Source organism: Fusarium fujikuroi, chromosome FFUJ_chr01, assembly GCF_900079805.1.
Source record: "Fusarium fujikuroi IMI 58289 draft genome, chromosome FFUJ_chr01".
Taxonomy (NCBI): domain Eukaryota; kingdom Fungi; phylum Ascomycota; class Sordariomycetes; order Hypocreales; family Nectriaceae; genus Fusarium; species Fusarium fujikuroi.
In genome coordinates, this window is record NC_036622.1 from 2,947,523 (window position 1) to 2,974,066 (window position 26,544).

The window sequence follows — 26,544 nt, forward strand, 5'->3', positions numbered from 1 at the left end:
AAATAGGCTCCTTTAAGCTTATAGAAAGTAATAACCTTATAGATTAGAAATCCTACTACTATAATATAGTAAGTAAGTATTTTTAGAATAGTATAGCCATTTAGGGAGGTCTATAGGTTAAAGGATAAGCTAATAAGAGATAAGGCTATAAGGAGCTTTTCTATAATAAGGGCTTTTTTTTTAGTATATTATATAAAAAGCTAATTTTAAACTGTAGTTTTATTCTTTAGGAGGGCTACTTTAATAATTTTAGGCAGTATTAGTAAAAGGCTATAGAAATAGGTATATATAATAATATTAAGAGAGATAGCTATAATAATAATCTAGTTAAGAAGACTGTAATAAAAGCTCTTAATAGATAAGGCAACTAAAGAGGTAAGGGAGGTATTTTTAAAGGCCTATATTATAGATAGCTATAATAAAGGCTATAATAATAGTAATATTAGCCCTTTAGAACTGCCTCTAGCTTTAAGGATATTATAGGCTAATTTTAAGTACTTATTATATAATAAAAAAGCCTAAAAGAAGTTATATAATCTATCTATAAAATTACCTTTAATATTATATATCTTATAGAGCTAAAAGGCTATACTAATAGGGTAATAATAATAAAAGGCAGTTAATATAAAGGCATAACTATAATTAAAGACTTAGCTGCAGTAAGGTATAACTTTATATACCTATTTTTCTAGTATAAAGTAATATTAACTGTAGTAAAGTACTAAAAGATTAAATAGCTTAAGGTAGTGCCCTTTTTTAAGCAGGGAAATTGCCTTAAGCTACTAAGTAATTAAAGGGGGCTTTTAAGATAGAGAAAATTTAATTACTAATATTTTTAATAATACCAGAAAAGATATTAATAATAGTAATATTAATATTACTATAGTATTATAAAAAAAATATAATTAAAAAAGAGGTTAAAAAGGCAATTTAATAATAATTATAGAAAGCTAGCTCTTTTAGTATATAACGTAAAATTAATATAGAGAAGTAAGGGGTTTTACTAGAATTTAACTAGGCTAAATTTTTAATACTAAAAATCCTACCTTAAATCTACTATTTTTATTATAAAAAAGGCCTAAAAATTAGAAAAAATAAGAGATACTTATATATTACTATTTTTAGTATATAGACTTACAGGCTTATAAGTTAGGACCTTTATAGACTTAAGTTATGGCGATTTTTCCTAACTTGCAAGTCAGGGGGTCAGACTTAAATTGAGTTAAATGACTTGAATTATTGGGAGCGTTGACGCCGGCTGATGTAGTTGATCGTACTAACGCTTGCTTGCAGGATGAGGCTTGGCCTAGCTTCACATCTCAATCCTCTGCCGAGTTGCGACCCTGTAACGCCACACCGCTTTAAATAGCTGAATGCTTAATAAATCCTTATAATTTTGGTGTTGTGCAACTGTTTGCTGGCACATGATATTTTATTGGCCCTTTCTTGGATGTATTGATAGAGTTAGTTGACCAGCATGGGGCAGCTCGCCCGATGGAAGCACCCCGGATTCGTTGACCGTACAAGTCGGGACATTCATTAGTGCATGCGCAACCGTGTTGGTCCTCCCGTCCGTATCTCTGCAATAGTTGGACCAGACGTGATAAATAAGCAGTGGAGTGGTTTTTTCGTTAAATGAGGATTTGTCCTGCCTCGCCAGCGTCTATTGCTACCAGGATGGTATGCATTTGATTCGAGTTTCGGGAAGCACTGTGTCCTTAGATCTAATGTTAATGAAGCCTTTCATGGCATTGGATATCCGAGAGGGATTCTGCATAAAATCACAAATAGGGTTCTAGTACCCGCCGGGCTATGGTGCCCAGGTGGTAGAACTGAAGGACTCCTCGGTTTGAGACTTCGGTTCGGTTCGCTTCATCTTTCTTGGGATACGTCGGCAACTATTCTGCTTCGTTTGAGACGAACTAATTATCATATGTGGTCGAAAGAAGTGACCAGCGTCCACATCCCGAACAGCACTACGTAATGAGAACAATGTCTTTCAACTTCAAATATATCAATGTAAGAAAGGCTAGGCTTCATAATTACCAGCACGTTGCAAAACAGGAAAATAGTTGTGATGTGAGTTCATTGAACGGATCAATAAGTGCTTACCCTAGGCCTCAGCACATTTCACGGTTTCTGGCTGGTTCCAATTCGTGGATGGACCCCAATATTCAGCATAGCAACCATAGATGACAATGTGCCAAACACGAGCTGTTACTGATTTTACCATTCCGGCTCATCAATACACGATGTTCACATATGACGAGTTTATCTTGAGGCTTCAGCACGTGTGACAGAAGAGCCAATCCAATGTTGAAATGCCACCGGGGAATACAACGTATTGGCAACAGGGCGGCGGCATTGGCACAACTGCTGTGTAGAGCCGTCCAATAAGATCAACACTTCGTATCTCAGTGGGATGGCCAATTCAACTGTATGTCTTCAAATTTATCTAACATCATGAAACAAAAATATACAATTCGTCGCAGAGCCCTCATTGGCTTTTACGATGGGGCTTTGTGCACCGCCTTACTAGCTGCTATAGGCAATAAGCTCTGGCCCTTCTGCTTGCCGCCTTGACACGTTTAGGAAGCTGCGTTTGTCCCCAGATTAACAAAGATTCATTGGCCGACGTGACCTGAAAACGTCAGTCACAGCCACGGGCATGCCTTCTCCCAACTTAATCTCACCGTCTCTCATGATTCAGAGACTACCTTCACTAAGAACAACGGCCTTCAAGTCAACTATCCTGACGCGACGACCCATTCCTCGCTTTACGAAGTCTTTCAACCACCAGAGCCTCCACAAGTTTTCAACCTCTGCCACCGTCATGAATTCAAACGAGCTGGTCCACTACCTCGCCGACAAGCCCCCCTCGGTGGTTAGGCTCGAGATTGAGAAGCACTTTGATGCCCTGAATGACAAGCAGAAGCGTTACGCTCACTTTATCAGCAAGTAAGTTTTTATTACCGACTGTGTATAAGTTGTGAAGCTCGATCAGATTGGAATGAGGGGCAACAATGCTTATGAGGGAGGGGTCGCGTGGCTTATGTTGACACAAAATTAAAGAGCTGCTTTTGCTGGCACCAGAATTGTCCTTCGACAGATCTCCCCTGAGTCTGAGCCAATATTTGACTTGATTTTGACTCTCCACAAGTCTGCCAACGGCGATTGGACTGCCCTAGCAAAGAAGGCTGGCGTCGAAGAAGATGAGCTTGCCCGGTTCCTCGAGTACGCTGCTATGTTCCTTGGCAACAATGGCAACTACAAGAGCTTCGGCGACTCCAAGTTCATTCCCCGGTGCTCGGAGAAGACCGTGGCTGCTCTCGCTTCCACCTCACCCGAGGCCAACAAGTTTTACGAGGCGACAAACGGAGGCATCTTTAGCTCTAGTAACCCCGCCATGATGCACCTTGGCTATCCAGACGACGGGCACATGACTACTTACTACCCCGAATCTTCGCACATTACGAAGGACGAAATCAAGGCTGTTTCTGACTGGATGGAGTCCAAGGGTCTTTTGCCCGAGAACAACCGACTTCGCAAGACCTCAGAGGGTAACTACGAGATACTGATCGCTTCAGCTGTCAAGGAAATCCCCAGTGAAGGAGGTGATATTGGCAAGCAGACCGAGTTTACCGTGGAGGATGGACCTCTCAAGAGCAAAACAATCCAGCTGGTCTACGGCGACTATGCTGAGGAGATGAAGAACATCACAGCTTTCATCAACGGCGCTGCCGAGAATGCGGAGAACGATACTCAGAAGAAGATGCACGAGGCTTACAGCAAGTCCTTTGAGTCCGGCTCACTGGAGGCCTTCAAGGATAGTCAAAGATACTGGATCAAGGACAAGGGTCCTATGGTTGAGTCTAACATTGGCTTCATCGAGACCTATCGAGACCCTGCTGGTATTCGTGGAGAGTGGGAAGGCTTTGCCTCTAGTAAGCCTTTTTATCAATATACTCCCTGGACGAGAATCTAATTACTGACTTTTTGTATAGTGGTCAACCGTAAGATTTATTCAAGTCAAATATTTGACTAGTCACTGACTGTTGCCCAGTTGAGCGAACTCGCGCATTTGGAGAGCTTGTGAAGAACGCCCCCAAGCTCATTCCTCTACTGCCTTGGGGCTCGGAGTTTGAGAAGGATAAGTTCCTGTCTCCCGACTTCACATCCCTCGAGGTTCTTACCTTTGCTGGTCAGTGATCTAGTGATACTAAATCTATCAAATCCACACATGCTAACATTGAGCCTAGGTTCTGGTATTCCTGCTGGTATCAACATGTAGGTCCCCGGAACAAATCGATATGAAGCGGAAAGTAGATTGCTGACATTGTTTGCAGCCCCAACTACGATGATATCCGTCAGACTGAGGGTTTTAAGAATGTGTCACTGGGGAATGTTCTCAGTGCCAAGGCCCCGGATGAGAAGATTCCTTTTATTCGCGACGAAGATCTTGAGGTCTACAAGAAGCAGCGAGATGCTTCCTTTGAAGTTCAGGTTGGCCTCCACGAACTTACTGGTATGTAAACTTACCTCGAGTCTCTTGAATCTACTGCTCAAATTCGTTAGGCCATGGTTGCGGTAAACTTCTCCAAGAAACATCCCCAGGCACCTACAACTTTGACAAGGAGAAACCTCCCGTCAGCCCTGTGGATAACAAGCCTATCACAACCTGGTACAAGCCCGGGCAGACTTGGGGTTCCGTCTTTGGTAGCATTGCTGCCTCGTACGAGGAGTGCCGTGCCGAGCTTGTTGCTATGCATCTGAGCTGCGAGTTTCCCGTTCTCAAGATTTTCGGATTTGGTGATGGTTCCGAGGATATCAATGGCGAAGCTGGTGATGTGCTTTTCGCCTCCTACCTATCCATGGCTCGAGCTGGACTTGCTTCCCTTGAGATGTGGGATCCCAAGAGCCAGAAATGGGGCCAGGCTCATAGCCAAGCTCGCTTCTCCATCCTCAAGTGCTTCCTTGAGGCGGAGGACGATTTCTGCAAGCTTGATTACAAACAGGATGATCTTTCCGATTTGACCATCAAGTTGGATCGCTCCAAGATCCTAACAGCTGGTCGAGATGGTAAGATTTATCTCCAACGACTGGACATGAGCTAACAAATTCGCCAGCTGTTGCCAAGTATCTCCAGAAGCTGCACATTTACAAATCTACCGCTGATGTTAAGACTGGTACTGACTTTTACATGCACATGACAACGGTTGACACCGAATTCTGGGGCAAGAAAGTCCGTGACATTGTTCTCAAGAACAAGCAGCCTCGTAAGGTCTTCGTCCAGGCCAATACCTCTCTGGATGAGGCATCTGGAAAGGTTTCGATCAAGCACTACGAAGCCTCGTTGACTGGCATGATTGAGAGCTGGGTAGAGCGCAACTTGTAAAATAAAATAAAAACCGAACATCATGGCTGCATTAGGTAGATGGCAATTCTAGGATAAGGGAAGAAATGAGATAGTACTTTTTGATGTTACGAATCCTCACCTCAGTCACCCTTTGCCCACCCGGAGAGGATTGACACACCCGCAGACCGATGAACGCACATAAAAATTGAAGTCTTGTTAATCATTCATAAATCGATGTCCATTTTTGACCAGATCAGATCTGAGAACTCTTAGCTCACACCAGTTGCTTTTATCACTCAGGAGATGGGATGTCCGAGTGAAGTTCATCATCATCAGCCTCTGACCGGAAGCCTCTAGAATTTTGTATGCTCGTTTGTTTTTTTGACTGTAAAACCTGATTACAGACGCCAAAATAGGACCGATGCCGTCGACTTCCAAATGCAATTGGCCAAACCAGCCCATTTCGGAGACCCTTGCCGTTCTACAACCCGTTATGTCGCAACCCCGGTACTCCCATCACCCCGGCACAAGATTGCACGTTTACCAGGCCATCTCGTGGGGCTTGTCACCCTTCCTCAAGCTGAAAGAGCTGGAGAGGTAAGAAGCCAGCATGTCAACCTTCTTGATGTTGGCAATCAGAGCCTTGTCGATGGCCTTCTGGTCAGCGGCACGGCTGCTGTTGACCTCCTTCTTCTGTAAAGAGCTGTCAGTGACCTGATACTTGGCGAGTACTGTTGTGGAATTGTTGTATCGTACCTGGGGCTTCTCTCCCTGCTTGAAGAAAGCCTCCTCACCAGCCTTCTCCTTGGCCTTCTCAGCGGTGAAGTACTTGGGCTGAGAGACCTCCTCGATCTTCTTCTCGTCGAGACCGGAGATGTCGACCTTGTAGGAGGTAGCGATGACGTATCGGGAGTTAACTCGTCGCAGAGGAACACCGTTGATCTTGAAGGGGCCGGTGACGAGGAGGACACCCTGGTCGAGGGACTTCAGGAGAATGACACGCTTGCCACGGAAGCGGCCAGCGAGGAGGATGAGGACAGTGCCGGGCTGGAGGGACTTGCGAGGGGCCCAAGATCGGACAGCCTTGCGGACCTGTGGTTTTCAGCTGTTAGCATGCTGGCACTTGGTTATGCTGAAGAATTGCTGCAGGCAGTTGCTATATGTAGGTGAAGTGCAGTCGTCAATCGATATTTGTCGCAGGCTTTGCAGATCTGTGCGTTCGATATATATGGCATTGAAATTCGAAGCCGCTTCGTCGTTCAAAGTATGTACTTGTTGCGATGGCAGTTGGATTGCCATGGACCAAACTCATTCTCTCGACTCCTCGGTTCCCATATCCAAACCGCGCACTCCAAAACATAACGCAACTGGCTGCAAGTGCATCGTAATCATCACCAAAAGACTTACCTTCTTGTTCTCGGCATCGTCGTCAGCGGGGTACCACTTCTTAGCCTTCTCCGAAGAGGCAGGAACCTCTCGGGTCGACTTTCCGAATGTCTTGCTCGTGGGCTTCGCCGACATTGTGACTCTCCTGGCTGGTTGACTTGGGGTTGGGTGAAAAGAGGAAGTGAAGTCGGTGGTGTTGAGGTGGTGTAGGCCCCAAAATGTAAATTGTCTTTGTGGGCGAAGCCTAGAAAGTGTGGCGAACTGCCCAATCAAACTTGAGCCAAGATCTCCACTGAAAGAGTCACGTGGTAGCTCTTCTTAGGGCAGGTTGCTGGTTGTGGTTGCCAAAATTTTCTAGCGTGCCACTTAGTAACGAAATACCTTATAAGTTCCAATGTTTAGGTAGCAAGACCAACAATGTACAAGCATCACATGATTTAATTACGCTTGAATGGTAGAAAAATAAGAACGTACCAGAAGATTTGCGCTTGCAAACAAACGTATTCTTGGTCTCCTTACCTTGCTTCTCGTCAGACGAGCCGCATCTTGGGTGACAGAATATATGCGTTAGGCGATCACACAAGATTTCTGTCTTGCGCACAGTCAGTCATATGATTATCAGATACAAGCTGGCTCTACTTATCTTATCAGCTCTAGCGTCTCTCAATGACGGATGATCGAACTTGCGAGAATATGCTCCATTCACCTTGAAGCGTGTAGCCGAGTTTCGTGTCGTAGATAATAAAAGGTCTCCCGCATGTCGAAGAAATCCACGATCTTGCCCTCGTTTTCTTTCCTTTAGACGTTCTTTGCATGCCTTCTATCACAGTGCCTAACATGCAAGCACGCAAGCAAATAATCGCATCAACACAGCGCATTGCTGCTAGTGCCCGGACCCGATCCGTGCAACCACTTACACGGGTGCTAGCTACCCAACCTTTGAGACCGACTTCTCTACGATTGATTCCAAGTCTTGCTATCCGGTCATATGCCAATGGCCGTCCACACCCTCCTGGTGGCACTCACCGGATGAACATGGGTGGCGAAGAAGAGAAGCCTGCTCTGGAACAATTTGGTATTGACTTGACTGCCCGAGCCAAGGATGGAAAGCTGGATCCAGTTATTGGAAGAGACGCAGAGATTCAGCGAACCATTCAAATCTTGTCAAGGCGAACCAAGAATAACCCAGTCCTGATCGGCAATGCGGGTACTGGAAAGACTGCAATTCTTGAGGGTCTTGCCCTCCGTATTGTCCGAGGTGACGTCCCTGAGAGCATCAAGAACAAGAGGGTCATCAGCCTTGACCTTGGCTCTCTCATCGCCGGCGCTAAGTTCAGAGGAGACTTTGAAGAGAGGTTAAAGAAGGTCTTGACAGAGGTGGAACAAGCTCAAGGAGAAGTTATTCTTTTTATTGATGAATTGCACACACTCCTCGGACTTGGGAAGGCTGAAGGGTCTATTGATGCATCAAACCTCCTGAAGCCTGCTTTGGCCCGTGGCGAACTTCAATGTTGTGGCGCAACAACTCTCAACGAATATCGTCAAATCGAGAAGGACGTTGCGCTGGCTCGACGATTCCAACCGATCATTGTTAGCGAGCCCTCTGTGGAGGATACTATCAGTATTCTCCGAGGTATCAAAGACAAGTACGAAGTTCACCATGGTGTCCGCATTACAGATGGAGCTTTGGTTGCTGCTGCTACATTGTCCAACCGCTACATCACCGATCGATTTTTACCAGATAAGGCTATTGACCTCATGGATGAAGCAGCCAGCCATCTCAAACTGCAGCATGAGTCCAAGCCCGAAGATATAATGCGCCTTGACCACAAGATCATGACCATCCAGATTGAACTTGAGAGCTTGAGGAAGGAATCAGATATCGCTTCCAAGGAGAGGCGTGAGAAACTTGAAAGTGACCTCAAGAAACTCAACGAGGAAATTTCTGAGCTCAATGCGCGCTGGGAGAAGGAGCGTGCTGAGATCGAATCAGTCAAGAAGATCCAAGAAGACCTCGACAAAGCCAAGTTCGAGCTTGAGCAGGCACAGAGAGAAGGGAACTTTGGCCGTGCCTCTGAGCTCAGGTTTGGTGTTATTCCTAATCTCGAGAAGAAGTTGCCCAAGGAAGGAGAGGCTCAAGAAGCAAAGTCCAGCGATACTCTGATCCACGACTCTGTCAGCCCCGACGATATCGCCAATGTCGTCTCCCGCATCACAGGCATTCCTGTGTCGAAGCTGACTTCCGGACACATAGAGAAATTGGTTCATATGGAAGATTCCCTCCGCGAAGCGGTCAAGGGCCAAGATGAAGCCATCAAGGCAGTTTCTAATGCCGTCCGTCTCCAACGAGCTGGCCTGAGTGGCGAGAACAAACCACTGGCTTCCTTTTTCTTCCTGGGCCCTACTGGTGTGGGTAAGACAGAGCTGTGCAAGAAATTGGCAGGTTTTCTTTTCTCGACCGAATCTGCTGTTGTTCGCTTTGACATGTCAGAATTCCAAGAAAAACACACCATTTCTCGACTTATTGGTGCACCGTCCGGTTACGTCGGCTATGAGGACGCTGGCCAACTGACCGAAGCTGTCCGCCGTAAGCCATATGCTGTGCTACTCTTTGACGAGTTTGAAAAGGCACACCGCGATATCTCCGCTCTCCTCCTCCAGGTCCTTGATGAGGGCTACCTCACCGATGCCCAAGGCCACAAGGTTGATTTCAAGAACACTATCATCGTTCTGACATCGAACTTGGGCGCCGATATACTTGTTGGCCAAAACCACCTTCACCCCTATAGTGAGACGCCCGATGGCGAGATCGACCCATCAGCCCGCAAGGCTGTCATGGATGTTGTCGCCTCGGCTTACCCACCCGAATTCCTTAACCGTATCGACTCTTTCATTGTCTTCAAACGTCTCGCCCGCAGCGCTATCCGTGATATTGTCGACATTCGCCTTAAGGAGCTCCAGCAGCGTCTTGACGACCGCCGCATTATCCTTTCGGTTCCCGACAATGTCAGAGACTGGCTTGCGGAGCGTGGTTACGACCCCAAGTTCGGTGCGCGCCCCCTGAACCGACTCATTACCAATGAGATTGGCAACGGCCTCGCAGACCAGATCATCAAAGGGCAGCTGAAAATGGGCGAGACCGCTGAGGTTAAGATCCGTGACGACAATGAGGGCTTGGGTATCATCGTCAAGCCTAAGGATGCTTGAATGACCTGATTATTAAGGACTATCCAAGATTTTTTTAATGAGTTAATGTGTTTCATGTCTAATTCGTACAATTTGTATAACAGAAGCGTATATAGCATCATCTAATGTAACTTAACGCCAAATAATGCATAACCACTCAATTGCGACCAACGCATCTCAAAACGCACTGAAGTCTTGTTTCCTACTACTGGTGGAATTAATTCTGTTTGGAACATTGTGGCTTAAATCTTTGATGCAAAGCAGACTTGTGCGATCCTCTAGAAGGCAGGCTCTTCAGGTCAGTTCCGTTCCAGATACGTTTGCACTTCTAAACTGTCTTCCGTACAAGATTAAAATCAGCACTCTAGACACAAACCTCTAGTTCTTTTAGCCAAAAAGACTAGAGACCGTGTGTCACTCGAATCGACCAAATCTCGCAATTTCACCAAAGATTTGGAATAAAACATATAGAATCTCTACAACAGCTCAAACTTGCGGTGGCCCGAATTCATGCCTCATTTATAACCCTCGTTGCTTGAGTTGCTCATCATGGTCATGTTCCCTAAGTGACATGGGAAAGAAAGATATTAACAAACGATAGATATACCAGTGCGCCACGGTTTGCGAGAGTATTGTAAAATCAGCGAGGATGCATTCTTTTCAAAGAGCAAACAACACCCGATTGACGACTGTACAAATATCCCGGGGATCCCCATAAGACGCCTCCCATCATCACCCGACTTTTCCTCCAAGAAGAAAAAAAGAGAAAGTACGTTCTGTGGTCCTCAGGAAGCGAGCTGACGCTAGCGATAGCAAGCAGATATTGTTGACCAAGAAGGCTCACAGTGAAGCACCATTGAGAGAGGAAGAAAGCGTTAAAAGAGGTTGCTTAAACAGAAAACGTGAATAGACGTGACTTTGGTTCAAGGATTTATCTTCGATTGGTTGACCAATAACTTTGCAAATTACAACCGAAACCTCGAGTCGAGACAAAGAGCCATTTGAGAGTATATGGCAGAGCAGGAGAGAAAAAGCGAGTTTTTATGGAGAGGCCTCTCGACACCTTTCTACTGGTGACCCGCCTTTCGGAGGGTGTTGGCGAGCCACTCAAGACCCTCATAGAGACCGTCACCGGAGGTGGCACAGGTGGACTGGATGTACTATTGATAGAAGAAAGTAAGAGGTCAGCATGTGAACAAAGAGACACCATCTGGGCCCAGATGTTGATTGCCCATTACTTACCCAGGCGCGTTGTCGCAGGCTGTGGAGGCCAAGCTTGTCTGTGATCTCGGCGGCGTTCATGGCGTTCTAGTAGTAGCGTAACATTAGTATATGGTACTGCGGTTAAATGACACGTTGAGGGGAGATTTGGGAGAAAGTCTCGAGGTGGGGTCGTGACGTACGGGAAGATCCTGCTTGTTGGCAAAGACAAGAAGGATGGCATCGCGAAGCTCGTCCTCGTTGAGCATGCGCTGGAGCTCCTCTCGTGCCTCGACAATACGATCGCGATCGTTGGAGTCAACGACGAAGATGATACCCTGAGTGTTCTGGAAGTAGTGTCTCCACAGAGGACGAATCTTGTCCTGACCACCGACATCCCACACGGTGAATTGAATGTTCTTGTACTCTACAGTCTCGACATTGAAGCCTGGTAAGATGAAAAAGAAATCCGTATGTCAGCGGCATGAAGGGTTTGTCAGGATCGAGAGCGTCTCATACCGATAGTGGGAATGGTGGTGACAATCTCACCAAGCTTAAGCTTGTAGAGGATGGTGGTTTTACCGGCGGCATCAAGACCAACCATCAGAATTCGCATCTCCTTCTTCCCCCACAGTCGGTCGAAGAGCTTTGAGAAAGCGAGACCCATGATTGCGGTTTACGGCTTCGAGGCCTGTGTGTCTAGGTATAGAAAAAGAGGTCCTAAAGGTGAAGGCGCAAGGTCAGCGATGCTGTGGATGGATGTTGAAAGAAGACGACGTGGCGAGGGGTAAAAGGGGGGATGAGATAAAGAGGGAAGAGACAAAGGCCACAGGCAGGCTGAGACAATATATGGAAAGACGTCTAGCCAAGGGAGGAACAGGAGGTTGGATGTTTTGGTGATGGTGGAGGCGGGACGGCTTTATGGAGTATCGCGAAAGGACACCTAAGGGAATGATCAAGGCAACGATCAAGAGCTCATCCAACAACACAACTCCGTCATCACCATCATCGGAGTCCTGGATAGTCCTTCAAGCTTGTAAGCACCCCCGTTCCAGGCTGCCGCTATCACCCGATATGAACAGCTATGCAATGCTGTACGTCGATAGTTGATTCAGAGCCATCACGAGGCGGATCAACGGGTAATAGCATGACGGCGAATTTGGTGATCGGGCGGCGACAACGTGAGACGGGAGCTTCTTGAAGAGACCATCGAGAGGAGGATCGGGAATACACAAGCAGCAAACAGCGGGATCTAGACAGACTCGAGCAAGAGACAGGAAGACGCTGAACTTACTGGATCGTGGGGCGGTCCTTGGAGTGGTGGTGCAGAAAAAACGACGAGCGGCGATGGATGGATGGATATGGATGGATTGGGGGTGGGCGCTGTCGTGTGGTTTGACTTGTCGGTGTGAGAAGACAATCACTCGGGGAGGGGTGAGAGACATTATCGCTCTCTTTTTGGGCTCCAGCTGCTAGGTTCTTATTTTTCTGGCCTCGGGCTGTTTGTTACTGGGGCCGGGGCTGGTGAGCATGCCGTTAGAGGGGAAATTACTGGTTGGTCGCTGGAAAATACTGGAGCCAAGGCCTATTTTTCGACGACATCTCAGGGGACAGACAGGGAGGGCTGAGGGGCAAACGCAATTGCACCGCCACATGAGGTCCTCTTGATCTCGGGTACTCGTTTCTAAGCGATTCAGGTACTTTGATAAGAGAAGTTTGTGAATGGCGACACTTGTTTTGTCAGTCTCGTGTCAAGATATGCCATTCGCATATTTCTAAGCTTGAAAGTTCTGAGCGCTGTAGTGCTATCTAGGAATGTATGTCGTCTCCAAAATTGCTTCTCAACGTCAGATCACACGAATTCAACGCCGCGCAATCGGTCCCGCCATGATCCATCTCATCCCTTTTTGAAGTCGCAAGGACAGATAAACGACAAACCAAGGTAATCTCTTAGCCTTTGTTTGATCAAGCCACAGCAAGACCCCACCCGCCCACTTCCCCCCTTTAGGCTTGGGGATATGGGATTGGCTTGTGAATTTTGGCAAGCAGACAAAGGTGCAAGCTGGCAGGAACTCAGATGCAAGCTCGGCAAAACCGTGGCTGCCCAGACGAGAGCCGCAACAGGAGCAACCCGCAGCTCCTCCAATTAGCTGCGAAAAGGTGTCAATTCGTCGCGATCCAAACTCCATACTTGACTTAGTGGACACTGGTCAATAGCTCCAACACAGGGATTCAATGCTCACGATCAGAGCACTCTAGCATCGCAAACACCCACGACACTCCTTTGAAGTTATAACGATCGATCGGATCTATACACACCCGATAATGTACTTCGTCTCTGCGGCCAAGGCCCTTGTGGCCGCTGCTGTCTTCTCAGCTGTCACTGCTCACAACATCGTCCTGCCTGCTCACGGCCGTGAATGCTTTCACGAATCCCTACACAAGGATGACACTATGACTGTCACTTTCCAGGTTGGCGATCGGGAATTCGGCAGCGCAGGCAACCTTGACATTGACTTCTGGGTACGTGGCTTGGGGAGTCAGGCAAACAATCAGGATATTAACTTATAGCCAGATCACCAACCCTGCTGGTCAATACGAGACAAACGAGAAGAGCATCTCCAACGGCGATTATTCGTTCACAGCCAAGCATGATGGCAAATACATATACTGCTTCGGAAATGAGAACTGGGGTGCCAACACCAAGGAGGTCTCCTTCAACGTCCACGGAATCGTCTACGTGAGCGAGCACGAAATGCCTGCCGACCCCCTCGACCGTGAAGGTAAATGAGCATTCTCCCGTCCGGGAATGGCCAAGTCAGCTTACAACATTCTGCAGTTCGAAAGCTGTCCGATCTCCTTGCCCAGGTCAAGGACGAACAAGAATATATCGTGATGCGTGAGCGCACCCACCGAAACACCGCCGAGAGCACCAACAGCCGAGTCAAGTGGTGGAACATGTTCGTCATTGGTGTTGTCATTGGTGAATCTCTCTTCCAGGTCTGGTGGCTGCGACGTTTCTTTGAGGTCAAGCGGGTGGTTTAAGGGGTAGACTTAGGTGCATGACGGCATGATAAAAGACCAACTCACTGAAATAGTTGGAAATGTTGTTTGTTTGATGAACCGCAAATGTGAAGACCGGATTGGCGCAGCATTATATTGGGAGCACTTCGGGGAGGATAAAACAACCCTACAGCAGTGGAATTGCAAAACTGGGCAAATATGATAATATGGAGAGTATGTAATGTAACATTTTACGTTGACAAGAGCCTATGTCGCTTGCATCTGGATCAGGACAGGGCCCCAGGAAGTCTACGTGACTGCTTTGATGTTATTTTTACAAATTATCTTCAATAAATGCACACAGTTTTTTGAAATTTCAAATTCATTATTCAACCCGAGCAAGTCTATGACCAATTATCCTGGAAAACATGTCTTGTGTACTTCAATGCCTCGTAGCTCAAATCAAAGTCATTCATCTCGTTGGCATATCTCATCAGTGACATGACACGATATGAACCCGTAAGAAAACTCCAGAAAAGCAAAACCAACGCCTTGTTTTGACTCTCAAAGCCATTCCATGCAAAAAGGTAAAGAGATCATTCAGGCTCCAGGATCAGACTCGGGGGCTTTACCCGCCTCAACATCGGCCTCAGGGGCTTCAACAGGCAGCTCGACATCTTTGACGGGATGAAGCAGCATAGGAGGCAGACACATTCTGCCCTCGCCACCACGCATGTTGCCAACTCCCTTGCCCTTTTTGCTCTTATCTTCTGTGCCTTCAAACTCCTCGCCGCCGTCATTGTTCACTCGAAGACCTAGCCAGCGACGATACATATTTGGTGCGAAGCCCGAATTGTAGAACCAAGAAAGGCCGTGCATGTTGTGTTCGCGATCACCAAAGATGCTGGTTCGAGAGCCTCCACTTGCACCGTCGCGGCCGTTATTGTAAACCTGTGCCATGTACGCTGTAGGCCAGTTGCGATCAACATAGACAGGATGGGGCACAGCGACGGCCTTGTAGCCATGCTGCAGAGCGACGGTGGCAGGCCACATCTCGGGGAAGGCGAATTGTTTCTTGAAAGCCGTCATTTTGTGCATAGTCGTCAGCAGTCGCCGCGACATACGCGAAGTGGTGATAATGTTGGCCCGGCGGGGAGGGAGTCCCTCGGTCCGGTTGTAGCCTGTGATGTCCTCCTTGAGACCCCAAGTCGTACCATCAGGGTTAAAGATCGGGTTAAGTGCAATGTAATCGGCCTCTTCTCCAACGCCCCATTTGTAGTGATCCTTCTCGTAAGAAGTGGGAGCAACAGGATCGTTGCCAGGCTCAAACCAGTCATCATCATCCTTAGGACGAAGGGGTCCCCATACAGTGCGGTGGCCTTTGGTGTCAGAGTCAGGGGACTTGCCGTCTAGACCAGGAACTCCCTTCCAGACATTGTCAGCGCCTACGACACCCATCTGACTCTGGACCCGAGCCATTTGTGAGAAGTCTTCCCAGCTGCCGTGAATGCTGGGGAAATAGAAGCGAGAATTGCGCTCCCAGAGACCTTTCCGAGGCTGTGATTTAGACCAGTTCTCAAGCTTGGTAAAGAGATCGTAGTAGTGTCCTGTGTAGCGCACATCCATTTCCCACTGCCAGAAGTAGTCGTATTCAGGATGCTTGTGAGCAAAGTACTGCATGGCCATGGACAGACCGCGGTACACGCCGTGAACGGGGAGATCAGGACCACGAGTGAAGTGGTCGTAGATACCCTGGTAAAGAGCGAGCATCTGTGTCTCGGACCACAGCGTAACCAAGCCCCTGAACTCTTCAGGAATGGCCTCCTCAATGCGCTCGTGGTAGATTCTTTCGTCCGCCCAAACCGGATGAGCAGCTTCATTCTTGACCTGAACTAGGAGATGGATATCATAGCGACCACCAGATGTCACAGCGAGCTCAGTAATGAGAGATCGAAGGTTGGCAATATCATCTTCGCGCCACTTGTACTCGTCCCAGCATCGTACAACAACAGCAGTTCGTGATACCCCGCTCCCAGCAGCCTTGGGCGATGCATTATTGGAATGCCCAGCGTTTTCTCCCTGGCTTTTCTCGTCCTCCCCATTATCCTTGGGTTCGGTCTCGTGGGGCTTTCCAGACTGCGACTTTTCTGCTTTTGATTCCTGAGGCTTTGACTCACTCGTTTGAGACACAGAAGCCTCAGAAGGCTCAACCTTTGAGTTTGCGACCTGTGATGCCTCCGACTTGGATTGTTGAGTAGTCTTCGGTTTTGACGTCTCAATCTGGGAGGCAGCGGTCTCTTTGTCAGCCTTGGACTTATCCTCCTCGACACCGCGGCGCTCCAGAGTTGAAGTAGGAAGTGGCTTAGGCTTAGGTTCGTGCGCAAAGAAACCATGAGGAGCCTGTATTTTGGAGGGAAGCTCCTTGAAGCGGGCCTGGTTGGCCTTAAAGCAACGGCGCTGGACATCAGCCCAGTCAATCTGTCGATAGTCCACGCGGGGAGTCTTCTCCCAGACAGCATCCGACCCTTCCTTTTGTCCATGTTCACCAACGCTAAGACCACCATTTCTCGAGGAATAGCCAAACCCATAGGGGCCATAGCGGCCATAACGGTCGAAACAAATGTTCTCGGGCAGGTTCAGGGTCTCATAGGATCCGATGGCATGCTCAGGGAATCCTTGGGGGCGACCATTATAGTATCGGAGCTGGGGAACCCGTATTGTGCCATCAGCATCTAAAAAACATTCTTTGCTTCCGGTCTCCTCGCTTCGGTTCGCATAATCGCTCCAGTCGTTGCTTTTAGGGAGCTTCTTCTTGCTGGCCTTGGGATCATCCTGGGGCTTATCCTCCTTTCCCTCCACGGCACCTCCTTTTGTCTCGGCCTTAACGTCGTCCTCTGGTTTAGCTTCGTCCCTCACTTCCTTCTTGGTAGGATGCGCGCCTTGAGCTTGGGCTTCAATTTCTTCGGTAGCAGCCTTGTCGGTTTCGTCGGTATCTTTGTCGCTCTTGATTTCGTTTTGCTTACTCCAGTCATTGCCTTCACTTAGCATCTCAGGCTCATCCTTCACATGAGGCCATTCCGGCTTTAGCTCTTCGAAGGTGACCAGGCTCTTGAGACCACCATAGTATCTTTCCAAAAAGGGGAACTTCTCCCAAGCAGGTGGTGGTGGTGGTGGGCGGTTATCAACCTTACCGTTGGCAACTTTCCAGTTCTCAACTTGGCTGGCTCGTACAAGACTCAAGACCATAACGATAATGAATGTAATAACAGTGCAAAATAAGTAGCGAGTGACCTTGTTTGGCATTCGGTAGGGGTACACTTTGGCGATCCTTCGTCTAAGAGGGAGGGGTTTCTTCTGGTGACTGGGCAACATCAAAAGCCCACTGCTCGCAGACCCAGATGTATGCCTTGAAGAGCCAGCTGAAGAGCTCTCGGGGGAGTATGGCTCGTCTTCGTAGTCATCTTCGTCTTCGGTTGAATAGTCATCGTCAGAATATCGCTCCTTCGTTGGAGAGTTGACTTTTTGATATAGTGGGAGCTGAGGCTCGCGCGGCCGCAATGGATTTGGCAGCAACCCCATAATGGGACTATTATATATCTCTGAGAAGGAATGTTAGCGATTGAGGGAGGAATCTTAGGTCTCAGAACTGACCAGAGGATACTGACCTTTTCGACCAGATGGAACAATATCTCAGCACTCTGTGATACTCAATTGTCAAAGTTAGAGTGACTTGTTGATGCTTAAAATAGCAAGTTGCTTAAATAATATGTGCTCCGGAGTATTACAGAAAAAAAAATAGGCATATAAAGTATAGAGAGTTGTGGAAAAGTTGTTATCTCGCTGCTCCTTAGACCGCTCTTAGCTGTGATTGACCCATGATGGGAGCTCCGTCATTCGCTGGTCTGTTTTGTTACGGATCCGGCTGTTGCTGAGCAACGCTCAGCTTGGGCTTAGCTGCGACGTCAGCTCGACGACTTGTACCACCAAGCATGGATGACAATCAAATAGCCGCTGACGAGCCAAAGGCTGTTTGGATCCATGCATAGATGTGAGGCCTTCCATGGATTGAGTTTCCCAGGGTCTTTCGACACCTCGTCTTGCATGTTTGCCATTGCTCTCGCGGTTGTATTGATCAGTGCAAACTGGCTGTGCCTCAGCTTCAGTTCCGAGTCAAGAATGAGGAGTGAGATGAACAGGGAAACGCCCGAGTAACTCTCCTTCTTTCTTGTCCAATTCCATGCAAATGCTTCAATACCTGGTCATTTGGCGTTTAGATAGCGCGAAGATATTATTCTGACCACCATCACAGCGCTCTGTCCAGGGTAGCTCTGACGATCTTGGAGCCAGACAAGTCAAGTTTCACAGAATGCTCAATCAAATAATCCTATGCCGTCTTAGGCTTTCTTATTGCGATCCGATACGTCGCTCGCTAGTGACAAAATGTTGTCCTATTCGTCGGAAATTCCAGAGCCACGAGAATGTGTAGCTTCAATTCAACGTCATGCCCCGCCGACGGCTGCAGTGCATATCAATTCACTCCTGTTCTAACCAAACAGATCGATCAAATCCAAGGCTTGCTTTGCAGCTCGCTACGGTGGCTGCCAACACGCCTGTCGGAACGTCGGGGTTGGGTTGCTTAGTTGCGACGCTGGCTGAGCATCATATGACGATCCCCTCTTGTCGCTTCTTTCACCGTCTCCAATTCTTGACTTGACCTTGCCCTGTAAGACTCGGCTGTTGTCTCAGGCGATTTGTTTAAATACTGCATTGCTTCACTCTCCGATTTTATTCGGAAGAGGTCGACAGTTGTAAATCGTTCCACAAGCTGAAATACAGCTCTCATCAATACATCAATCACACTTACACGGCTCTCCAACACCCCGCTCTTCAACCACATAGCGGCATCGTGGTCGCCAATTTGTCCCAAACAAGCCCTCTTCATCCTCAAGGAAAGAGCCTACTCTGCCCTTCTATCTCAAGATGTCATCAATTGCAATCGCTTCAGCCGAGACCTTATCCTCTCCCCCTCCCGATCTCCAAGGCGAAGCTGAATTGGAACATCTAAAGATCTCCTATGCTCTTCGCCAGCAGCCCGTTTCCATAACTCTTGATGGTAAAACCATCTTCTTATCGTCCCTTGTCTTAGTTCTGCTTATTCACTTCCTTGATCCGTATCACGCCGAGGTAGTCATCGCTTTATTCCCCATAGTGTTAGGCGTCCACAACGACTACCAGAATTTCCTCAACCTTGGCCCTGGTGGCACGCCCTCCACTTTCAGCGGCTACCTCCGTATATCATGGTTCCGTCTTTGGGCTCTCAGCGACCCGTTTGCAGCCCCAGAGCCTGACCCTATGCGTCTCCTAACATCAGGTATCCTCCGACGCCAGCGTCTCCCATACCGCGCAGGTCCTCGACCTGTTGTTGCTGGCATAGCACCCCAAAGACAACTTGATCAGCATGGATCTCGAGTATGCTACCGAGCTCTCCGCTGGTCCATGGCCAAGTTAGCGAATAGGAGCCCTAAGAAGTTTGGCACCGAGAAGTCGTGCATAGAGAAGCATGGGTTGGCACTGTTTGCCAGGCACCCAGTACAAACGAATTGCCAGGGCGAGATCTGCCATGTTCACGACTCAGACCACTCCATGCATATGTGTTTGCACCCGGACGACATCAGGGAGGTGTTAGAAAAAGGCTGGGGTCAGAGGCATCCACTCGCTTGGAGAAGTCGGTTCCTCAAGAGCCCCGTCTCCCCCGACTTTGTCATGATCTATGCACCACGAGGTGAGGCTTGCTTCTAGGCAATTGGCAAGAAATTGCGACCGTGAACAATGGGGCTGACAAGACTTTCATTAGATGACGAAGAATTGCAGGTCATCTGCAATATTATAGAAGCTGCTATATGGTATACCGTCGCCGAAGAACTCGAGATGGGGATCTGTCCAAAACCCATGTAAGCCTACATCGAGTTTGGCATATGGATGCGAAGAGGAAAATGCTCATATCGTGAGAATGAATCATTGTCTAGGATATGGCTTCTAGTATCAGAGTTAATGGGTATCTTACAACGCAATAAAATCTTCTTCCAATGTCAACATCGGACGTAGACCTTCTAATCTGAGTCTCCCTGGCTCGTATCATTCTTCGACTGCTTGAACTTCTCTTGTCCTGTCGCTAGGAAAGCTTCCACTGTTCGACCATCAAAACTTCGACCATGCATGAGGTTGATACATGCACGGGCTGAATCCGCATCTTTGAACTTGACTGAGACTATGCCTTCTGGTTCTTGGTCGAACAGGACAACATTTGTCACTGTACCCAGCTTGGCACATTCTTCCCGGATGTCCTCCTTGATCTCGAGCAGGGCAGCAGGGTCTTCCTCAAGCTCTTCCAGCGTAAACATATGCCGAAGAATCACAAGCTTGTCCCACTTGGTCGCGGTCTCCGGCTGGCCCGGGTAGGGCACGTCGTCATCCCAGTCTGCCAGCTTCGCGTCGAGTTTCTGAGTCTTCTTGATGATCTTTTGCCTGTCGCGATCCTTGTTCGGTGGTTTACGCTCAGCTGTGACATTCCCCCCTTCCCCACCTGCACCACCTTCCTGGTCGTATTTTACTTTCTTGTAACTTGAGTCTGCGGCCTGAACGCGCATCCGTCCTTCACGTGTGCCACTGGGAGTGATTCTGAAGTCTGTATCATCGAGAAGCATAATGGCCATCTCTACGCTCTGGGGCTTGAAGAAAACAATCAGCGCGTCGCCCTTGAAGTTGCCATCTGAGTCGGTGTATAGTTTGATCCGTGGTGCTCCGCTGTCAATTTCCTCTGCGATAACGCCACCCTTTCGAGAGAAAAGATCGTGGACTTCCTCAACCGTTGCATCAGCAGGTAAACCTGTGACATAGATGGCTGTATTCTGTTTAGGCTGTTGAGGTGCCTTTTGCTTCTTGTTTGGTCGTGAAGGTTTACTGGGTTCGGGAGTCTACTTAATAGTTAGCTTCAATAACCTTTCGGTAAACACGCAGTGAGACAGTTTCGACAGCGAAGAGATGTTTGGACGTACTTCAGAACCATGGCTCGATTCATTCTTGCGTTTTTTTGCTCCATCTACAGTATCATGCGATACAGATTCTGCAAAGTCATTGAATGCGCCAGCCGTTGGTGGTTCCAGTGGATTCTCATCTGCAAGCACCCATCGCTTGGAATCGGCGTCAAACTCGTACTCGTTGCCGTCATCGTGAACTGCAATGAATTTCTGGTCAAGTTTGGAAAACGATATGCGATCATCGCCGTCGAATTCTCGAGGGTCCGTAGGAAATGAGACGTCCATCGTGATAACACCAGACCGTTCAAGCACGTTGGAGGGGCTTTTGAATGAAGTAGTGACTAAAAAGAGCTTGAGGTGTAGGCTGGATTTTGGTTGTTGATGAGCTAGCTTGAAATATTATCCTGAGGAATAGTGCAGTACGTCAGTATGCGTCTCTAAGGTAGGTACCTATATGCTATCCCTCGTGGGGCCAACCATGGGACCCCAGGCCCCACCTTGAATAAATACCCTCGCGTCCTACCTAGAGTAAGGTAGTTTGGTTCTAACCCAAATACATACCTACATACCTGTATCTGAGATATAGCTCTGATATCGATAGCCCAATAGTATGAGATGTTATATTCATATTTCAACCCATGTTAAAAATCATGGATCTATTTTACTTATGAAATCACAAACAGAGATTGGGACAACTGGTCTAATGTCTAAAATTCGTTTCATGGAGGGTACTGCCTAGTAACATGCATTGGCCTTCGTCAAGATATCTCAAGTATTGCTTCTTTCATCATGTCATTAGAGAAACCAAGCACATAGTCGAGAATACACCTCGCGAGGATGCATCGCCATTTCATCTCTTCTCGTCCTCGACTGTCTTCTTAACGCCATCCACGAATGCCTCAATAGCTTGGCCACCACCCAAAGGCATGCCGCTGCCTCTTAGGTATCCTCCATCTTGTACCTTTACACCAAGAGCATCCGCAATGCTTGGCAAGCCACCATCCCGTATGGCCATTGTGAGACTTGCCAGGGCTTGATTGAACTGGGGACTTCTCAGAACCTTCTTCAACAGCGTCCGCTTGTCGTCCAGGGATAATGAGGCTTTGGCATCCTCCACAGCCGAAGCTGACGGCTCCAATTTCCCATCAACAGAATCCGTTGAGCCACTTGCAAGGACTATAATGGCAGGAGGGAGAAGGCTGATCAATGTGTCTGTGAACTCTTCCGTGGCCGAGTCAACCATAGGTATTGTGATGGAAGTGGGAAGTAGGTGGTTGAGGTGAGGGTATGCCTTGTCGGTGGTTTGCTGCTGCTGTCTACCAGAGAGCCCCGACGGGCCTCGAAGGCTGTCCAAAAAGCTCTTCACAGCGGCAGCAGCATCGGCATCAGGGGCAGATGAAGAGGCCCTGGAACAAGGTCAGCACAGTCACATTTAGAGTTGATGCCATAGATCCAGCGCCAGGACACTAGTTCCCAATTCTCCTCTCACAGTGAAGAAATCTAGTTTTACACAGTTGACCTGTTGCCCCAGATCTGTGATCTACAAGCCAAGCCCATCGCTCGCTAGCATACCATCCAATTTAACCATGCAAAGGGAATCACCTACGCTCTAGCACCATCAGCTCCGCCCTCTCGTGAGCCCTCGCCCTCCTCTCGAACGTCTCCACCCGTAGCGTCGGGCCCTGCACCTCCGCTGCCGCTTCCTCGAGGAGCACGGTGGGTATCAGCGTCCTCCATGGTCTCATCCTCGTCGTCGGGTCGGCTATCGTTGTTACGGAGAGCTGAAAATTCCTCAGCTACATCCACCTCCTCACCCTGTAGTAGTTGATGGACTATTTCGCCAATCTTGCGATCCCGGGGGCTGTAGTAGGCAGGATCTCCGTCTTCGGCCTGAGGCTTTGACTGAAGCCAGAAGAGATATCGTTGGGACGAAGAAGTAAACTTGAGGACGAAGATACGACCGTTGGTCTTGGAGGTGGGCTCGGAAGACGATGTGTATTCGTGAGGAGTGAAGCTGCCATCGCCAGGGACCATGATCAGGTCAAGTTCAGGGTTGTCGAGGGGTTCGCTTCGCTTGCGCCAGCAAAAATGCACGAGATCTGTTCTGTCATTAGCCATGTAGCATTGGCAAGGGCGAACTTGAAAACCCACCATCTTCAGAGTATAGGTAGATATAGCCCGGCTCAGGTTGCGGCTTCACTTTGTAAGGCTTAGAGGAGGCCTGGAGACAAGTGAAGTTAGTACATGCTCCTACAAATTCCTGAGTACTGGATGAGACGTACATCAACCTCGCACTGGCCCGCTTTGAAGGTGATAATTGGTGAGATTGGCATGTTCGGAAATTTTGGACTTGTGCCGGAAGAGAGAAAATCGTGGAGTGTTGGGAAAAGGTTATACAACGACTTGATTCACAAGGCGGCAGAAGCTCTTACGTCGTCCAGCTGTGATATGTATAGAATGGAGTTACCTAAGATAGGAAGCTCGGACCCACCTACGCCTTTGGGAGCTCAATGACGCTCATGGAGCGGCTAGCGGAGAGAATTAATCCGTTACTTTTTCCGCCCCTCACTTAGTCTTCAGTGGTGAGCCCCAGTCAAAGCAGATTAGGTGAAAAATCTCATAAACCCCACCTGGACATCGACCAGACAACCCATTTTCCTTCTCACATCTCTCCCAGCTCTACAAATACCCGACCTTTCTCTTCTTTCCGACTTGACTTTTCACATCCTTCAAAATGGGCTTCACCGATCTCGTTTCCGATGCTGGGCTTACCGGTATGTCCCTGGCCTCATAGTTTTCTTGCGCCGCTCTTTTCCGCACCATGGACACTGACACCTGAAATCAGTGCTCAACAGCTGGTTGAGCACCCGCTCTTACATTGTTGGGTATGTATTGAATCGTTCCAAGCCTCACACAATCTTTCCCCTTTTTCAAACTTCTATGATGAGACAAATTGGTCCGTGTTTCGGAGGCGGACTCAAGACCCGCCGTTTGACGAAACAACAAGCACTTGTGCACCTCTGAGCAGTTTTCAAAACACTCGATGTTTTTAAAGAATCATTTGAGATTATGTGCTAATACATCCTCTCAGCCAATCTGCCTCTCAGGCTGATGTCGCTACCTTCAAGGCTCTCTCTAGCGCTCCCGACGCTGAGAAGTACCCCCATGCCGCTCGATGGTACAAGCACATTGCTAGCTACGAGAGCCAGTTCGCCACCCTCCCTGGTGATGCTGCCGCCCCCTACACCACCTACGGCCCTGAGACCGCAGAGGTGACCATCAACCCCGCCCAGGCTCCTGAGAAGGCCGAGGGAGGTGATGATGACGATGTCGACCTGTTCGGCAGCGACGAGGAGGAAGATGAGGAGGCCGCCCGCGTCCGTGAGGAGCGTCTTGCTGAGTACAAGAAGAAGAAGGAGGCCAAGCCCAAGACCATCGCCAAGTCCGTCGTCACTCTTGACGTCAAGCCTTGGGGTATGTGTCCCCCCTTGATCCTTTCAAAATTCCCATGCTAACGATGCTTAGATGATGAGACCGATATGGTTGCTCTCGAGGCTGCTGTCCGTGCTATTGAGAAGGACGGCCTCGTCTGGGGTGCTTCCAAGCTCGTCCCCGTGGGCTTCGGTGTCAAGAAGCTCCAGATTAACATGGTTGTTGAGGACGAGAAGATTTCCGTTGCCGACCTTGAGGAGGAGATCCAGGAGCTTGAGGATTACGTCCAGTCCACTGACGTTGCTGCCATGCAGAAGCTATAAAAAGTCTGCATAAACTACGTCAAAAATTATGATAAGGCACGACGGCGAGGACTTATGACCAATGGGATCTTATGACGTCGAATGAGCTACGTACAGGTGGAAAAGTCATGAATCCTACCCCATCGTACCGACCATAGATTATGAAAACGAAAACAAATATGACTGAGTATAATGTTTCTTACCAGTAGCTGTGAGGATGTTTCACCCCGCAAGTTGCAGCCACTCGTATGTAATAAAGCATCCACCTTGTGAAAGAAGGAAAAAAAAAAAAAAAGTACCTACCCCACTACTATCACACCCCTCTGACTTAGGGGAATGTGAGGGATCTCAGATGCAAATAGCAACCACCTGCACCTACCTCAATACCCACCTAGGTAGGTACTGAATCGTATCGCTCTAAGCCATATTATAGCGGGGTAAAGCTCGACTTGTCGCGTGTGTTCATGCAGTTCGCTAGTCGCGGTCAACTGCCCCTACGTAACCAACGCGACATAACAATTCTTCTGTTCAAAACAAAAGTAAAGATGTCATTGTCTGGACCATAGTTCGGTCTGGCAGCCCTCGAACCTCCTCAATCACTTCCCTTACTTAATTAATGCGAAAATTCCGAGAGCAGCTTACAGGATACCGTACACGCTCATAGACCTGGGCCAGCTGCATCATGTATGGAGATTTGGGCAACAAGCTGGTATTCCTTTTGCCAACATACTCCTGACATAGATCTGACATATAGACGACAGGTCCAACACGCCAAAAGAACTCAAAATCTGACCCATCTGCCACCTTACCAGACCGAAATTGTCCGAGCGGTGACACGAGAAGTGAGAGACCTGGACAAAGATGTAGCAGAACTTCTTGAGCCGTTTCAAGGCTCATTCGACCCAAGCGCCGACCAAGATATTGCTTGCACTCTGCTAGTAAATCACCTTTCGATGCGAAGGAACAAGCGTTGCTTGCTCGCGTACCACCGGACACGGACAGACAAGCTTGAAGAATTGGTATGGAATGGATCAGACGTGGTAGATCTGTCTGGGCAACAAGTACGGGATCCTGCGAGTGCTTCCGGTGCGGGCGGTAGTGATGCATCAAAGAGTAGTCTCAGCCCTCAAGAAGAGGAGTATGTCAGACAGTACAGCGACCTGTTGGCAGCCTACAAGGGGCAATGGACAGACATCGACCTGACGGGGAGCCTGGAGCCGCCACGAGACTTGTTCATCGACGTGCGAGTACTCAAGGATGCAGGTGAAATCCAAACAGAGTACGGGTGAGTTGCGCAATCTCAACATCACTTCCGTCTCATGCGATGAACTGACCATGGAATCAGGGCTATAACATTAACCAAGAACAGTCAGTTTTATGTACGCCAAGGGGACGTCGAGAGACTCATTGCACAGGGATATTTGCATAAGCTTGGATGAGAGAAAGCGGGGTCTGAACAAGTGATACATAGGGAGCTTGATGGTCGCATATTTTCTAGTATTATACCCTGCGTCATAAATATTGATAAAATCACATGTCAATTTATCGCATTCATTTATGTTCTTTTCTCGTAAACATCAATTCGTCAACTCGTAGCTCAATGTAGTGCGCAAGCCACGGAGGGCATTGACTTTCCAATACA

General features: G+C 48.3%; 11 protein-coding genes; 6 read left to right on the forward strand and 5 right to left on the reverse strand.

Moving 5' to 3' along the window:
- Nucleotides 1-2,668: 2,668 nt before the first annotated feature.
- On the forward strand, nucleotides 2,669-5,395 carry FFUJ_01197 (probable dipeptidylpeptidase III; the record flags this gene model as incomplete). XM_023581416.1 has 8 exons in its annotated part: nucleotides 2,669-2,958; nucleotides 3,073-3,944; nucleotides 4,005-4,013; nucleotides 4,064-4,201; nucleotides 4,260-4,287; nucleotides 4,347-4,525; nucleotides 4,576-5,079; nucleotides 5,127-5,395. The coding sequence occupies 8 exons, from the start codon at nucleotides 2,669-2,671 to the stop codon at nucleotides 5,393-5,395; spliced, it is 2,289 nt and encodes a 762-aa protein (XP_023425499.1).
- Nucleotides 5,396-5,896: 501 nt separating this feature from the next.
- On the reverse strand, nucleotides 5,897-6,877 carry FFUJ_01196 (probable ribosomal protein L6.e.B, cytosolic; the record flags this gene model as incomplete). XM_023581427.1 has 3 exons in its annotated part: nucleotides 5,897-6,049; nucleotides 6,113-6,448; nucleotides 6,764-6,877. The coding sequence occupies 3 exons, from the start codon at nucleotides 6,875-6,877 to the stop codon at nucleotides 5,897-5,899; spliced, it is 603 nt and encodes a 200-aa protein (XP_023424347.1).
- Nucleotides 6,878-7,579: 702 nt separating this feature from the next.
- FFUJ_01195 (probable chaperonin ClpB) lies at nucleotides 7,580-9,949 on the forward strand (the record flags this gene model as incomplete). Its single annotated transcript, XM_023581438.1, has 1 exon — nucleotides 7,580-9,949. The coding sequence occupies one exon, from the start codon at nucleotides 7,580-7,582 to the stop codon at nucleotides 9,947-9,949; it is 2,370 nt and encodes a 789-aa protein (XP_023424348.1).
- Nucleotides 9,950-10,995: 1,046 nt separating this feature from the next.
- FFUJ_01194 (probable ADP-ribosylation factor) lies at nucleotides 10,996-11,795 on the reverse strand (the record flags this gene model as incomplete). XM_023581451.1 has 4 exons in its annotated part: nucleotides 10,996-11,088; nucleotides 11,171-11,236; nucleotides 11,332-11,576; nucleotides 11,648-11,795. The coding sequence occupies 4 exons, from the start codon at nucleotides 11,793-11,795 to the stop codon at nucleotides 10,996-10,998; spliced, it is 552 nt and encodes a 183-aa protein (XP_023424349.1).
- Nucleotides 11,796-13,453: 1,658 nt separating this feature from the next.
- FFUJ_01193 (probable EMP24, component of the COPII-coated vesicles) lies at nucleotides 13,454-14,173 on the forward strand (the record flags this gene model as incomplete). XM_023581462.1 has 3 exons in its annotated part: nucleotides 13,454-13,651; nucleotides 13,704-13,911; nucleotides 13,968-14,173. The coding sequence occupies 3 exons, from the start codon at nucleotides 13,454-13,456 to the stop codon at nucleotides 14,171-14,173; spliced, it is 612 nt and encodes a 203-aa protein (XP_023424350.1).
- Nucleotides 14,174-14,731: 558 nt separating this feature from the next.
- FFUJ_01192 (uncharacterized protein) lies at nucleotides 14,732-17,710 on the reverse strand (the record flags this gene model as incomplete). Its single annotated transcript, XM_023581473.1, has 1 exon — nucleotides 14,732-17,710. The coding sequence occupies one exon, from the start codon at nucleotides 17,708-17,710 to the stop codon at nucleotides 14,732-14,734; it is 2,979 nt and encodes a 992-aa protein (XP_023424351.1).
- Nucleotides 17,711-19,111: 1,401 nt separating this feature from the next.
- On the forward strand, nucleotides 19,112-20,086 carry FFUJ_01191 (uncharacterized protein; the record flags this gene model as incomplete). XM_023581484.1 has 2 exons in its annotated part: nucleotides 19,112-19,913; nucleotides 19,986-20,086. The coding sequence occupies 2 exons, from the start codon at nucleotides 19,112-19,114 to the stop codon at nucleotides 20,084-20,086; spliced, it is 903 nt and encodes a 300-aa protein (XP_023424352.1).
- Nucleotides 20,087-20,241: 155 nt separating this feature from the next.
- FFUJ_01190 (related to cold sensitive U2 snRNA supressor) lies at nucleotides 20,242-21,453 on the reverse strand (the record flags this gene model as incomplete). XM_023581495.1 has 2 exons in its annotated part: nucleotides 20,242-21,105; nucleotides 21,187-21,453. 2 exons carry the CDS (start codon nucleotides 21,451-21,453, stop codon nucleotides 20,242-20,244), a joined length of 1,131 nt encoding a protein of 376 aa, XP_023424353.1.
- A 565-nt stretch (nucleotides 21,454-22,018) lies between these two features.
- FFUJ_01189 (related to oocyte membrane protein) lies at nucleotides 22,019-23,501 on the reverse strand (the record flags this gene model as incomplete). XM_023581506.1 has 4 exons in its annotated part: nucleotides 22,019-22,574; nucleotides 22,775-23,267; nucleotides 23,320-23,389; nucleotides 23,451-23,501. 4 exons carry the CDS (start codon nucleotides 23,499-23,501, stop codon nucleotides 22,019-22,021), a joined length of 1,170 nt encoding a protein of 389 aa, XP_023424354.1.
- A 401-nt stretch (nucleotides 23,502-23,902) lies between these two features.
- On the forward strand, nucleotides 23,903-24,923 carry FFUJ_01188 (probable EFB1-translation elongation factor eEF1beta; the record flags this gene model as incomplete). XM_023581517.1 has 4 exons in its annotated part: nucleotides 23,903-23,942; nucleotides 24,014-24,053; nucleotides 24,260-24,642; nucleotides 24,694-24,923. 4 exons carry the CDS (start codon nucleotides 23,903-23,905, stop codon nucleotides 24,921-24,923), a joined length of 693 nt encoding a protein of 230 aa, XP_023424355.1.
- Nucleotides 24,924-25,584: 661 nt separating this feature from the next.
- FFUJ_01187 (probable PSF1-part of GINS, replication multiprotein complex) lies at nucleotides 25,585-26,341 on the forward strand (the record flags this gene model as incomplete). XM_023581528.1 has 3 exons in its annotated part: nucleotides 25,585-25,611; nucleotides 25,664-26,187; nucleotides 26,248-26,341. 3 exons carry the CDS (start codon nucleotides 25,585-25,587, stop codon nucleotides 26,339-26,341), a joined length of 645 nt encoding a protein of 214 aa, XP_023424356.1.
- Between the last annotated feature and the right edge of the window lie 203 nt (nucleotides 26,342-26,544).